Source organism: Ananas comosus, linkage group 5 (genome assembly GCF_001540865.1).
Source record: "Ananas comosus cultivar F153 linkage group 5, ASM154086v1, whole genome shotgun sequence".
Classification (NCBI taxonomy): Eukaryota; Viridiplantae; Streptophyta; class Magnoliopsida; order Poales; family Bromeliaceae; genus Ananas; species Ananas comosus.
In genome coordinates, this window is record NC_033625.1 from 14,657,406 (window position 1) to 14,671,663 (window position 14,258).

General features: G+C 39.6%; 3 protein-coding genes across 6 annotated transcripts; all 3 read left to right on the forward strand.

Annotated features, from left to right (window-relative positions):
- Nucleotides 883–3,965, forward strand: LOC109710737 (bifunctional levopimaradiene synthase, chloroplastic-like). The gene is made up of 10 exons (XM_020233476.1): nucleotides 883–1,101; nucleotides 1,282–1,402; nucleotides 1,583–1,695; nucleotides 1,833–2,062; nucleotides 2,173–2,285; nucleotides 2,357–2,455; nucleotides 2,533–2,748; nucleotides 2,842–2,980; nucleotides 3,063–3,311; nucleotides 3,450–3,965. The coding sequence occupies exons 1-10, from the start codon at nucleotides 900–902 to the stop codon at nucleotides 3,714–3,716; spliced, it is 1,749 nt and encodes a 582-aa protein (XP_020089065.1). The 5' UTR covers nucleotides 883–899; the 3' UTR covers nucleotides 3,717–3,965.
- On the forward strand, nucleotides 5,084–8,090 carry LOC109709786 (probable pinoresinol-lariciresinol reductase 3). 2 transcript variants are annotated; one of them, XM_020232107.1, is made up of 5 exons: nucleotides 5,084–5,355; nucleotides 6,553–6,687; nucleotides 6,921–7,158; nucleotides 7,426–7,629; nucleotides 7,703–8,090. In XM_020232107.1, the coding sequence occupies exons 1-5, from the start codon at nucleotides 5,140–5,142 to the stop codon at nucleotides 7,762–7,764; spliced, it is 855 nt and encodes a 284-aa protein (XP_020087696.1). In that variant the 5' UTR covers nucleotides 5,084–5,139; the 3' UTR covers nucleotides 7,765–8,090. The 2 variants fall into 2 exon arrangements, with proteins under 2 accessions (XP_020087696.1, XP_020087695.1); XM_020232106.1 differs by having other exon boundaries at nucleotides 5,085–5,355; nucleotides 7,711–8,090.
- LOC109710146 (isoflavone reductase-like protein) lies at nucleotides 9,249–13,484 on the forward strand. Of its 3 annotated transcripts, XR_002216305.1 has the most exons (6): nucleotides 9,249–9,539; nucleotides 11,241–11,375; nucleotides 11,708–11,945; nucleotides 12,583–12,786; nucleotides 13,007–13,372; nucleotides 13,408–13,454. XR_002216305.1 is itself a non-coding variant. In XM_020232608.1 (5 exons), the coding sequence occupies exons 1-5, from the start codon at nucleotides 9,348–9,350 to the stop codon at nucleotides 13,171–13,173; spliced, it is 936 nt and encodes a 311-aa protein (XP_020088197.1). In that variant the 5' UTR covers nucleotides 9,249–9,347; the 3' UTR covers nucleotides 13,174–13,484. The 3 variants fall into 3 exon arrangements, 2 of the variants coding, with proteins under 2 accessions (XP_020088197.1, XP_020088198.1); XM_020232608.1 differs by having other exon boundaries at nucleotides 13,007–13,484; XM_020232609.1 differs by having other exon boundaries at nucleotides 9,249–9,524; nucleotides 13,007–13,484.

Here is a 14,258-nt window from a genome sequence, read left to right on the forward strand (position 1 = left end):
CATCATTTCTACATTACTGACACATCAATACTTAACCAACTAAATTGTGCTATAAAAATTAATTGCAACAATTTACAAAGTTTGAGCCAGAAATTAAGTTTGAGGACCAAAGTGTCAGCCGAGTCATAGGTTGAGGACCAAAAGTGTAATTTAGCCAACTTCAAACAACAGTCAAATGATTTGAACAGTATAATCTACTTAGCATTTACCTAAAGACATAGTATAATATTTCTCTTTGTAAAATTGTAGAGCAAATATATCAACATATGCCAAAATTGAAAAAAAGGAAAAAAAAAATGCATTCCTTTTGAAGGGCATTAACAAGAACCCTCTTATTCTTTGTATTTTGATGAATTTAGGACTTCAATATTTGCGCGATAACGTCAAGTTTCTCGACGAGCAAAGCAGCAGCCTCATCACATGCGGGTTCGAGCTCGTGTTCCCCGCGATGCTAAACGAAGCCAAAATGCTCGGGCTCGATCTCCCTTACAACCTGCCTTGTTTGCAGGACATCGTCAAATTCGCGGAAAAGAAAATCAAAAGGTGAGAACACTAAACTGATTCATATCGCGAAAAACGTAAAAACGCAGTTCAAACTACAGGCCGGTTTTCTGGAACAATGTTCATAAATTTTAACTTTTCAGATTTTCAGAAAAAATGATGTCAACTTCTGTCACAACATTACAGAATGTCGTAGTAAGTTTCAGAATATACGGCCATGAAATTCTGACGATGTTTTTCAATCAAACAGCATGTTAGTTGAGGCAGTTGAAATACAAAAGATCAAGAATTTTGTATATATATATATAGAGAGAGAGGTCGAAAACTGTAAATAGTGAGCAAGAGTACTTTTCCTACAATAACAACAAATAATTTCTACCAGGATTCCGCTTGACGTGATGCATTCGGTGCACACGACGATGCTCTACAATTTAGAAGCACTTCAAGAGGTGGTGCAGTGGGAGAGAATCCTTAAGCTGCAGTCACGAGACGGGAGCTTCCTGAGCTCTCCGGCGTCCACAGCTGTAGCCTACATGAAGACCGGCGACAAGAAGTGCTTAGAGTTCTTAACATTCGTCGTGAACAGATTCGGAGACAATGGTAAGAGAAAAGCCTTATGCATATCCTATACAAAATTTACGGTAAATTTACGGTAAAATGTATGCTCTTAGGAGCAGAGAAGTTGCTCGCAAAGCCAGGCAAAATAGGCTTATAATGTGTAGATTACAATCTCTTTGAGCTTCCACTTCAGAACTCTAACCACAAGATTGTGATCATCAGCACCGTGCCAATACCCAATCGATCTTCTAGAGCGCATCTGGGCAATCGACACAATTCAGAGATTAGGGATCGACCACCATTTTCGGAAGGAAATATACGACACTCTCGACTATGTATATAGGTAATGCCGAAAAGAAACATTTGAACCATTCTATACTTGAAATACTCGAAAACCAGCCTATACTTGATTCCATGGAATCTAAATTATGATAAGAGATCTTCTTAAGCTACAAAAGATGTGGATTTCAAAATTTGCATTTGAGCGGAATTTTTCTTTTCGACTCATATTATCTCTCTACAGGAATGCCGGCAAACAAGGAGTTTCTTGGGGCAGAGACAATCCTGTCCCTGACATCGATGATACTTGCATGGCTCTCCGCCTAATGCGGTTGCAAGGATTTCCTGTGTCCTCAGGTAAAAGTTTTATGTCGATGTAACAATCTAGCAATAAAGTTTGATCAGATTTTCTCATTAATGTTTCATCGTCGACAATTTAGTCCTCGTAAGTGCGATTCTAGTACAAACCATTAAAACAATTTGTACCTGAACAGATGTCCTGGAGTACTTCAAAGACGATGACGGCACCTTGATATGCTTTCCAGGACAAACTCATCGAGGAGTCTCCGACATGTTCAACTTATACAGGTACTCCCAGGTTGCCTTCCCGGGGGAGAAGATACTGAAAGAAGCCAAAGCTTTTGCCGAAGAGTACTTAAAGAACTGCGTCGAAAACAACGAAGTTAACGACAAGTGGTCCTTAAAGAAGGCCTTGGACAAAGAGGTACACTTTCCGTAAAATACATATAGAGGCAGTTGTTAGGAATCTTTCATGATATTTTCAACACGCAAGTAAATTTCAAGTCCTAAATTCTAAAGCTATCACATGAGTAGGTCGATCATGCCCTAAAAGTACCGTGGAGGATGAGTTTTGAGAGGCTCGAAGCACGGGAGTACATCGACCAATACGGCGAACTAGATGTCTGGATTGCCAAGACCATCTACTGGTATGTCGACGCCCTATGAAATAATAATTCTGCATAGTTTACATATTAATCAACTAAGTTTTATCACTTAGGATGTATAATGTCAATGATCCGAAGTACATGGAACTCGCCAAGCTAGACTACAACAAGCTCCAAACACTGTACAAAGCGGAGATCGACTCCATTCTAAAGTAAGTTTAGCTCTTGTTATAATCTGATAAAAGCATATAATGAATTGAATTAACATGAACTCTTACATTTGTTTCAGATGGTGGAATAGTTGCAGCTTTGATGACCCTCTTGTCGGCAATGCATGCCCTAGAGAGACCCACTTTGCTATTGCCGCGACTCTTTACGAACCGGAATTCTCGCATTCTCGCGTAGCCTACACTAAATGCAACTGCATCGAGAATACTCTCAGAGATCTGTTTGAATCCCACGAATCTGTCGAAGAACTGAAAGTCATGTGTCTAGCGGTAGAAAAGTAAGTTCACACAAAGCAATAAAAATGTGAACTTTTCACATAATAAGGTTATGTACTGAAATAGATGACTTTTTGGATCAACTATTCATGCAGATGGGATCCTTCGATGGTTCGCTCTCTCCCTTCCATCGTAAAGGCGACATTCATGGGAATGTACGATACCACGAATGAACTATCAGCCCAAATAAGCAATGCACAACGAAAGGAGATGTTCCCATACTTGCATGATTTGGTAAGTTGATGCCAAACAAAATGTACAATCTAACAATTTTGGTCACAAGCAAAATAATCTCAACTTACATGCGCAAAAACAGAGAGTGAAGCAGATCAAGCATTACATGAAGAAAAGAGAGACAAGCGGCGAGCCATATATCGGCTCCTTAGAGGAATACATTGATCAAAACATAGCCGATCTCGGCGTGGCCATCAGAGTTCTCCCTGCCATGTTCCTAATAGGAGAGTGCGTCCAATATTACGCTCTCCGATGCTTGGATGAGAAATCGACGATCCAAGATCACTTATCTTCGTACCTGACCATTTTTGTCGATCTCCAAACTCACAAGGTATGTAGTAGCAGTACAATCGATGTCTCTCTTTCGTCGACAACACGCAATAAAAATGTAGTAGTGAATTCATATCCAGGTTCATTTAACCGAACAGAACAAAACATAGGCGTAAACATTGTTCTCTCTTTGTTTTAGGTTAACCAAGGCGAGGGAAGAAGCGACGCGGTCACCATCTACATGGAGGAAGAGGATTGTTCCAAGGAGGAGGCTCTACGCAGTCTAAATGCCATAATGGAGAACACATTTGACGAATTGGTGCACGATTATCTAAAGCCGAGCCTAGTCCCTCGCGGGTGCCGAAGGTTAATGTTCGAGCACGCGAGAATCGTTCAATACTTGCACAGCGACGAATACAAGGCGATCGACAGCGACATGGAACGCATGTTTACTCCAGTGCAATGAAGAGAAGTAGCATGAGGGGGCAAACACCATGTACACAAGAGTGTGAGTGCATGAGAAAGTGCAAAGATCATAATATATATATAGACGAATTCGGACATATTAAGAGGATGTATTTGAATGAAGTGATTGATATTAGATCGTTTTTCTTCGACGAAAAGAGCGTGTTTGGTTCGACGAAAGCGTCTTTCCCTGGTGTTCGGGTTACTGAAAATCAAAGGACGAGAACTCGAAGTTCCGCGACTTCCTCTGTTTGTTTCATGAAAATCGAATAAGACATATTATCATTTCCAGCAAACTAAACAGCGGAAGTAACAATTTACAGTCGAAAATGATTTCGGCCTCGCTACTTACATCAAACCAAACACGATAAAGGATGAGGTTTTTATACACGAATCAGCTGAATTGAGATTACAGAAACAGAAACTAGAGAAATTTGATTCAACTTCTAAAGTATAGGCAATAAAAAGGAACAAAAAGTAAAAGAATTTGCGCGATTCTGAAAGAAAATTAAGGAATGTGTCATTAATTTATCAAATCCAAGTGAGAAGAAGAGAGGAACACATACCACGAATGCGATCAACAGAGTTTTAAAAAAAAAAAAAAATCCGTAGAGAACCCTCAACAACTAATAAAATAATACATAGTTGGGGAGTCTCCAATCTCCATATATTTTTTTATTCTAAAACAAAAAATCATACGCCTATTCAAAATAATGTATAGTCGAGGGGTCTCCGTGCATATTTTACCTTCCCATGTCCACTCTGGACTTTTTTCGAAAATAACCCTGTGAAAGTTCATATTTGCCAAACTAACCCCGTGAAAATTTTATTTGTAAAACTAACCCTCCTTTCGCCACGTGGGCGCCACGTCAAGAATTCCTCAAAAAGACGGTGAATCGTTCACCGTCTTTGTAATTTTTGTTTAAAAGCGGTGAATGGTTCACCGTCTTTAGAAGACGGTGAACCATTCACCGCCTTTAGTGCAAAATTTTCCTTTCCGCCCTTTTCCCTTTCCACCCTCTCAAGTCCGCCTTTTCTGTGCCCTCGAGAAGACGGGGAACGATTCACCGTCTTATCAAGGACACCATATTATGGATGGACTTGGAAAGATTTGCGCAGTGTAGGGATTTGTACTAAAGACGGTAAATGGTTTACCGTCTTATGAAGACGGTGAACCATTTACCGCCTTCACAACAAATATCAAAGACGGTGAACGATTCACCGTCTTTTCGAGAAATCCCTGACGTGGCGCCCACGTGGCGAGAGGAGGGTTAGTTTCACAAATAAAATTTTCACGGGGTTAGTTTGGCAAATACGAACTTTCACAGGGTTATTTTCGAAAAAAGTCCTCCACTCTTCAGGAAGAGAGAGAGAGATATAGAGAGAGAGAGACGACGACGAGAAGGAGGAGGAGCACTGCAACAATGGCGGAGGAGGAGAGCGCAAGGGAGGAGGAGAAGAGTAGGGTTCTGGTGATCGGGGCGACGGGGAGGCTCGGGCGCGAGCTGGTGCGCGCGAGCGCCGCGGCGTCGCACCCCACCTTCGCCCTCGTGCGCGGCGCCTCCGCCGAGGACGACGACGACACCGAGAGATCCCTCCTCCTCCGATCCTTCCGAACCCTAGGCGTCACCCTCATCAAGGTTCGTCTCCCTCCTCAATGGCCTTCTCTTTACACTAGTACTACTTGTCAGGAGCATTTCGTCGAACATCTGTGGGCCGATAGCAAAGTAACATGGTTTTGATGCCGTATAATAGCTCTCTTTGGAGCATTTCCTCGAACATGTGGGGGGCAATCGCTTCGAATTTGGGTTGGGTTTCGATGTATCCATAGGTCATGATCGAGGAATGCGAAGCCATTTTCGTTTTTGAAACCCTAGGTGTTACCAGTTACCAAAAAAGATCAATAACAAAATGGCGGATATGGGAATGGAATCGATCACAGGACCTCTTAAACGGAGGGATCCCGGATACCCATTTATCGAAAAGATCGATTAAGTAAAGATGCATCAAAAATACGAAGCACTAGGTGTTGGCTTAAAGGGACCGGCATCCTTTCTTGTGGCGGGAGGCCGGGCTTGATCGAGTCGAGTTCGAAATGGCGGGAGGCAGGATTGGGCAAAATCACAAGTCCACGATAGAGACCCGTGAGCCGTGAGCGTCGTGGTTGTACTCTTTGAGTGAATTGATTGTATTTTTTTACAGTTCGAGCTTTTGAAATTAATGGTTAGTACCAACAATCCAACAAATTGTATCAGATCTAAGGACTAGCATCCAGCTCTGTGGTAGGAGGTCGGGTTTGGCCAAGTCAGTTTCGAAACTGCGGGAGATCAGGTTGAAAGAGTTATATTCTAAATGGGGAAAGGTCGGGTTGGATCAAGTCACGATTGGGACCCATAGATGTCGTCTATGTACGCTTTAAATGCATTGGTTGTAACTTTCTACTACTGGCATGAGCTTTTGGAATTAATGGCTGCGTTGCTACAATATGCATTGGGTATTGCGTGAAAAGCAAAGCTGAGAAGTTTTCGAGTAATTGGTATTATCCAAATCAAGTTTTTATCAGTAGCTTCATCAGTCAGAGGTGTTTTTAAAATGAGTCATCAATTTTCACAATGATCTCTTTATATATTCAAATTGCTTTACTTCTTTAGATTCATTTCCTCCGTAACATCGACGAACAAAAACTGTATCTTTTGATTACTAAACGATCGAGAGAACAAGTACGCTGCTTATTGAAGGTCGATTTAAGATGATTCCCGTTGAGAGTCTTTGCCTATGTATCGGAATTCGTTTATATTTAGTTCTCTCTTTTATTGTATTTTTTCCAATAAGTTTAGGGTTCTTTAGAAGATCTTCAGAGCTTAATTGCCGCCGTCGAGAAAGTAGATGTTGTCATCTGTGCAGTGCCATCAAAGCAAGCCCTCGAGCAGAAGCTTCTCATTCGAGCTATAAAAGAAGCTGGATGCATCAAGGTAACTGAATCCTTTCCTTTCTACATTCAACAATTTTGCATCCTTCGCTCGTGCGCAACTCGATCAAACTAGGTCAGTATTCTAAATTCTCATTGCCTTATGTTCATAATATCCGAAACTTCTCCTCTTCGTTTTTTTCGCCGAGCGATAAACCAGAGTTTAATTTGCTTCAACAATTTATTTGTCCATAACTTTGTGTTTTGTTTGCTACAATCAGCTTTTCTTTGATGCAGAGGTTTATTCCGTCAGAATTCGGAGCTGATCCGACGAAGGTTCAAATCCTTGGCATGGACTACGGCTTTTACGAAAGGAAGGCCGAAATTCGGCGCTGCGTAGAGAGCGAAGGCATTCCTTACACCTACATATGCTGCAACTTCCTTGCGCGATACTTGCTCCCGTCGCTGGTCCAACCCGGTCTAGAGGCTCCTCCACGCGACGAAATAAAGATCTTCGGCAGCGGAAATGTTAAAGGTTTGCATCCAATTTCGACACTTTCGGTTCATTATAAATATAGCTTAAAGATAGAAAATCTTTCTTCTGTGAATCCTTTGTCGCTTCAATGAAATTCGTCGGTTAAATTGGATGAAATCGCCCATGTACGCGCTCATGAGGTTGTTTAATGGTACACTCGCACCGATATTTCTGTCTAATTTGGTGGTGGAATATAACCGATCGAACGATTGGGACCAAGCCAGAATGAATTTACGCTATGTTTGATGATACATTTGTTCCCTGCAGCTGTGTTCGTTACGGATCGTGATGTTGCTAACTATACCATTTGTACTATCGACGATCCGAGGACGCTGAACAAGACATTATATTTGAGACCACCTGGGAACGTCTACTCGATGAATGAGTTAGTCGAGATTTGGGAGAAGAAACTCAACAAGGAGCTTCGAAAGGTTCGCGTCTCGGAGGAGCAGCTCCTTGAAAGCATTCGCGGTACGGTTTTAAGTGCTTATTGAAATCGCGCACATTATGTACCATGTTATTGTAGGCTTATCATCTGCTTTAGAACTGCAGATACGCCGTTCCCGCGAAACATGGATTTGGTGTTTGTGTACTCCGCTTTCGTGAAGGGCGACCACACGTACTTCGACGTCGACTCATCGGGCTTCGACGGGACTCGATTATACCCTCATGTGAAGCACACCACTGTGAGTGAGTGTCTAGACACACTTGTCTAAGAAATTCCATGTAATCTGCTGTGATGTTACTAATGATTCATCTTTAGCATGTAATTGATGATTTGAAACATCATTGTGTGCAACTCTGGGACCTTCAGTGGAGAGAGTAAAAGTAAAAAATACTGCTTCTGCTTCTCGTAAAAGCGCGAAAATTCTACACGGCTTTTGAAAAGCGATTCTCCTGTGCAATAAAAAATGAGAAAACTTTAAATACCACCTCTGTGGTTTCGCACTTTCTTATTTTACTATCCTGTGGTTTAAAGTGTATTAATTTGGTACCATATGATTTTATTTTTATCTTTTCGTCAACTTTTTTTTTTCCTAATATTTTGTTAAATTATAGCTCTGGGTACCAATTTGGTGCCCAGATACAATGAACCTGGTCGAAACATCATTATCCTTACATATATCATTATTATTGAAAATAATAAATCTCATCATCTCTCTCTCTCTCGAGACCCCTCGAGAGGACTCTTCAATCTTCATAGACAACAACATGGCATTGCAATTTAAGCGGGCCCCACATTGTACGGAGCTTAACAAGTGACCGCGAATAGGGATACTATCAAATATAAAATTCAAATGCGAATTCAAATCTAATAGATTTTAAAAATTCGTATCCGAAATCGACCAAATTTTCAAAATCCAAATACAAAAACACGAATCCAAAATTATTATTTCTCCTTATAATAGTTCAAAACATATTACACCAAATCTAATTTTTTAAATACAAATTTATATATAGAGAGAGAAAGAGTGCGTGTGCCTCCGGCTACGGTGGTTTTAAGAGTATCAAATATTTGGTGCTTGTAAATTTTTCGCCATTAAATTTACCTTCTAGAGAATCAATATTATTCTAACTTTATATTCTTCAATCCAAAGACCGAAAATCTATAAGCACCAATGGCTTAGTATTTTTTAATTTTTTCGCCGTTTAATCTATAATTTAATTCCATCTCAATCCTAGGAGAGCACGCTATGGGACCGTTATCATTTTAATCCTATAATTTTTCATCCAACGATTAAAAACTCGATAGCAAAAGAATCCAAATGCTATCAATAGTATTCCACCCCAATTCTCTCTCTGACTCCAATCGGATTCGGATCGGATTTGGTACAGTCAAAATCTATACTCGAATCCAAATTTGTCAGGCTTTTATTTGTTTAGTATCTGCATCTAAAATTACATCCGTTTAGTATAAGATAAATGCGCTGCGTTCGGATTCGAATTCGAGTTCGAATTTAAATAAAATTTTGAATATCACCTACCCAAATTCAGGAAACTTAGCTAATAGTGTGAGCGGTAACCTTACCGTCTACGGTGACCGGATCCACCTCATCGCCCCTTCTATAAATACACCACCACCACACGCAGCGCAAGGGGTGTAATTCGTAATTCGACTCCACCACGGCCACCACCTCCTCCTCCTCCTCTTCGTCGCGTGCGATCGGACGGCGGAGATCGCATCAGTGATGGCGGCGACGGAGGCGAAGAGCGCGATCCTCGTGATCGGCGCGACGGGGTACATCGGAAAATTCATCACCGCGGCGAGCGCGCGGTGCGGCCACCGCACGTACGCGTTGGTGCGCGACACCGCCCCCTCCGACCCCGCCAAGGCCCAGCTCCTCCGATCCTTCGAGGACTCCGGTGTAACCCTAATCAAAGTTCCTCTCTAAAACCCTAATTTTTTTTTCTTTTTTTTTGTTTGGTTATCGGTAGGTAGGGGTGGGTGTCAACGAGCCGAATACGAGCAAGCTGGGCCGGCTCTCATTTCATTAACGAGCCGATCTCCAGCTGGCCCGTTAAAATATAGAGTTGAAAAATTCAGTACGTGTTCGGCAACAGCAGCATTGTTGGTATTATTAGGTTTTTGACCTTTGGACGAAGAAATATACGGTTAGAATGATGAGGACCTCCTAGGGCAGAGTGAATTGTTATCTAACGGTGAAAAACTCGGTAGATCGATAGTATCCTAGACGTACTCTATATAGAATTAGACTGGAATGCTATCAATAGCACCAAGCTGTGTTGGTGCTATTAGGTTTTCGGCCCTTGGATGAAAAAATGTACGGTTAAGATGATGTGGATTTTCTAGGGTTGAGTGAGTTGTTTGTTGAATAGAATAATCTAACGAGTGAAAATAATCAACAGGTTAAATCTAACAGAGTAACGGTGAAAAACTCGGTAGCACCAAATACTTAGTGCTATTAATAGTATTCCAGCCGGACTCAAATATATATATATATATATATATAGGAAATAACTTTACGATATTTTACCCATTAGATTATGATTTAATGGTTAAACTTTACACATAAATGGATATTGGGTTGAAATTTTTATTCAGGTTGGCCTAAAAATATAATAATAAAAATATATATTATATATATAATTATTTATTTATATATATATAAATATAAAATATATGTATTCGAGCTGTTATCACGCCGAACACGAACGAGTTGACCCCAGTTCGTGTTCCGCTCGTTTATTAAACAAGCCGAAAAATTCGGCTCGAGCGATTCGATCTCGAACTTATTTCGAACCGAAGACGACCTGACTCGCAAACAGTGAGCTGAATTGCCACTCCTGTTGGTAGATGTATAATTTGTTAGTTTTATTATAATTTTGATTTGTAATGGTTTCGTAAATTGGATAATTTGGGGTAAATTTGGTCCAAAAAATATAACTAATGGCTTGTATACATTTTTCACCAAAAAAATTTGGAGCTTTTAGTGTACCGAACAGTAAAATAGGAGAGAATCTGAGACCTAAATATCAAAAAAAAAAATTATTTTTATTTTTATTATTAGTATTATTGTGTACTTTGGATAGTATTTGATTAGACAACACTACGTCCACATTTTATTTTTATTTTTTGGGCGAAATCAACAATTTGAATATAGAATTTATTAATTTTGGCTAAGGATGTATAGAAGATATCTGAGCTATTATCTATTTTGATCTTACTATATAATCTTTTAAAGTTCTAATTTTGTTGCCTAATTTTTTTAATTTATTTGATTTTGAGCCGGTGAATGATTCTTTAACTTCAAATATTTAATGCTCTGTTTATCTTTACGGAATTAATTAACATATTGTATATAATTTATGTGACTATAAATTACTTAAAGTACGTAATAGTTTAAATTTTGTATCAAAAGAACCATCAAATAATTTAATTCAAATAAATTGAAATGTTGGATTCAAAAATTAAAATTTTGAAAGATTGGTTTTATACAATATAGCAGGACCAAAGAGGCCTAAGGTGTGTATATATATAAATATTGGATTCATTTGAATTCATCGAATTGCAGATAAACAGAGTGTTTGATTCTATGTTCTTCTTTATGATGTATTGTTAGGGGGATTTGTATGACCACGAGAGCCTCGTGGCGGCGATCAAGGCCGTCGATGTGGTGATCTCGGCGGTGGGGTATGCTCAATTGGCGGATCAGACGAAGATCATCGCCGCAATCAAAGAAGCCGGTAACATAAAGGTTAGTGGGGGTTTAAGCCCATCTCTTTATTCCTATTAACCTAACCTACAAACTCGATGAATAAACTTCTACAATAGTTTTCTCTACTACGAGAAGCAGCAGCAGCCGAATGTTCGGCAAAATATAAGAAACAAAACTCTATTCGCCTCAAAAATACTCTAGGAAGTTGTAGTAGACTTCATATTTTCATGATATTGGTTGAATATTTCTTTAATGGGCTACAATTTTCACTTGGAACTTCATATGAATGTGAGGTTTAAGTTTAGAGAATAGAGGATAGCATATAAGAATGTTAGGTTTCATGTTGTTTGTATTGTTGGTTTGTGTCGTAGAGGTTTTTACCGTCCGAGTTTGGAAACGATGTCGACCGCGTGCATGCGGTGGAGCCTGCGAAGTCGACCTTCGCCGTCAAGGCTCGGATCCGGCGGGCTGTCGAGGCGGAGGGGATACCTCACACCTATGTCTGCTCCAACTTCTTTGCCGGGCGCTTCCTTCCCACACTGGGGCAGTTTGCAGCTAGTGGTCTTCCCACTGACAAAGTTACCATCTTAGGTGATGGTAGTGTCAAAGGTAAACATTTTACACCCATTATCAGTTTCCGCCTCTTGCAGCTTTTCTGTCTTAATTCAAGCATGTTTGGCCCTATTGTAGAGTCTGTTGCGGCGCTGTTAGTAGGAGAACTAAACAGCTTCTCTGTGCAGCGCAGACCAAAAGCTCCAAATCTTTTGAGATTCAGAATTTCATTTCTATTTTTCACTAGAGCAGAAGCTTCAGGCATTTTACGATTTGCTAGGTGCTTTACTAAAGAGGATTGCAGCGGAAAGTAAGAAATCAGAAGCAAGGCCAAACAGTAAAGTCACTTTACATTTCTGTTTGGCCTGACTTTTGAAATAGTTTCTCCACTGCAGAAGTAGAAGCACGGCATACGCAAATGAAAAGTCCGAAGGTTCCAATTGCTAAACTAGATTGAGCTTCATTGAGCCTTCTAGGTTCTAAACGTAGAAGCTCCAATTTTTATAGCTTCTGATACTATCTGCAGCATGAGGTGCTGGGGATAATGTAATGTAATGTAAAGGCCTATCAGTGCATCTTCACAGCACTTTCTGCACAAGATCTGTTTGGGACAAAAGGATGGAGAGAACGAAACAAACATCGATTTATTACTCCATTATAATTTTATGCCGTCATCTTTGTTTCTTTCCTCCAGCAATTTTTGTTAAGGAAGAAGATATTGGAACATACACCGTAAAGGCGGTTGACGATCCGAGAACCTTGAACAAGATCCTTTACATAAGCCCGCCTGCGAACATCTTATCCCACAATGAGCTGGTCTCTCTATGGGAGAAGAAGGTTGGCAAGACCTTTGAGAGGGTCTACATCCCAGAAGAGGAGGTCCTGAAGAAAATTCAAGGTAAAGAAGTAAATCTACTAATGTTGTACCTAAGAGTATCCTTTTGATCTGACTTCTAAAATAACTTTTCTATACCAAAAAGTTATAGACTACAAAAGCAAAAGCTCTAAACTAAAGCTTCTAGTTGTGCAATAGTGCTGATATATCTACTGACGGAATTTCCATCTAGTTATTATTGAATAGTAATTTGTACTGAAATTATGCAATTTGATTGCTGCAGAATCTCCGGCCCCGCTTAACGTAGTACTCGCGATCCACCACTCTGTATTTGTGAAGGGGGACCAGACCAACTTTGAAATCGATCCTTCGCTCGGTGTCGAGGCAAGCGAGCTCTACCCTGAGGTCAAATACACAACTGTCGACGAATACTTGAATCAGTTCCTCTAAAAATGCTCCCTAATGTATATCTTGTCTCCAGAAAATAAAGTTGTTCTTAAGTTATTAACAACACATGTTTGTACCACCTGGTTGATGCAGCAGTGGGATTTGACCGAGTGAAAACTAAGTATGTGTATAGAGAATGTATTACTGCTGCTTAGCATGAAGGTTTAAGTTGATAACATTGGTAAAGATGAGGCATTAGAAGGTGTGCTAGAGCCATTTAATGACTTGAGGCATTAGGTGTGCTAGAGCCATTTAATGACTTTAAGCATGTCCTTCCAAAAATACTCAAAAAGCTCTATAAATATTCAAAAGCACATCAGTTCACGATTATACTTGGAACATAACCAAACATGCACAACAGTAAAATACTTAATATTACTTTTTTACTGAGTACATTGAGAGCCTCTCATTCATTACAGCAACTTTAACACTAGAGGCTGTTTTGTTGTATATAATTCTATATAATACATGCGGTTAAAAATACAATAGCTACAACAATATGCATCTTTATTTAGTTAGATGCAACAAAAATACCAACAGTTATAAAAAATTTATTTAGCTACATATAAATTACAATTTTAGTACTTTATATATAGGATGGTGTGACTATCCCCTATATGGAGAAATAAGATATTTTTATATTTACAAGAAAATTTTATAGATAAGCTTTTTTTATTATTTAAAATTACTCACCGTAACTGTTGCAATTAGAATTGCATCCAATTCGATCATAGTTCCAATTGCTGCAGTTGAACCTTATACAGTTTCAAATACAACAAATTAGATTTGAATGCATCAAACCAAACACTTGCTTACAGTTAAAACTACATTGCAATTGCAATTACAATTACATACAACCAAACAATCCTCAAAAGCTTCATTCATTACAAAAAGAATAATTTTTCTTTGAAATTTCTAATAAATCAACCTTCTGACTATATTAAACTATCAAACTATCATGGTTACTACTTCACAGGGGTGAACAGGAAAAAAAAAAATAAACCTCCTTGCCGCAATCACAAAAGAATAACATCACTAAATTTGTCACCTGATGAATTATTCCGGCGTCGAAACAGGGCTTCTAAAGG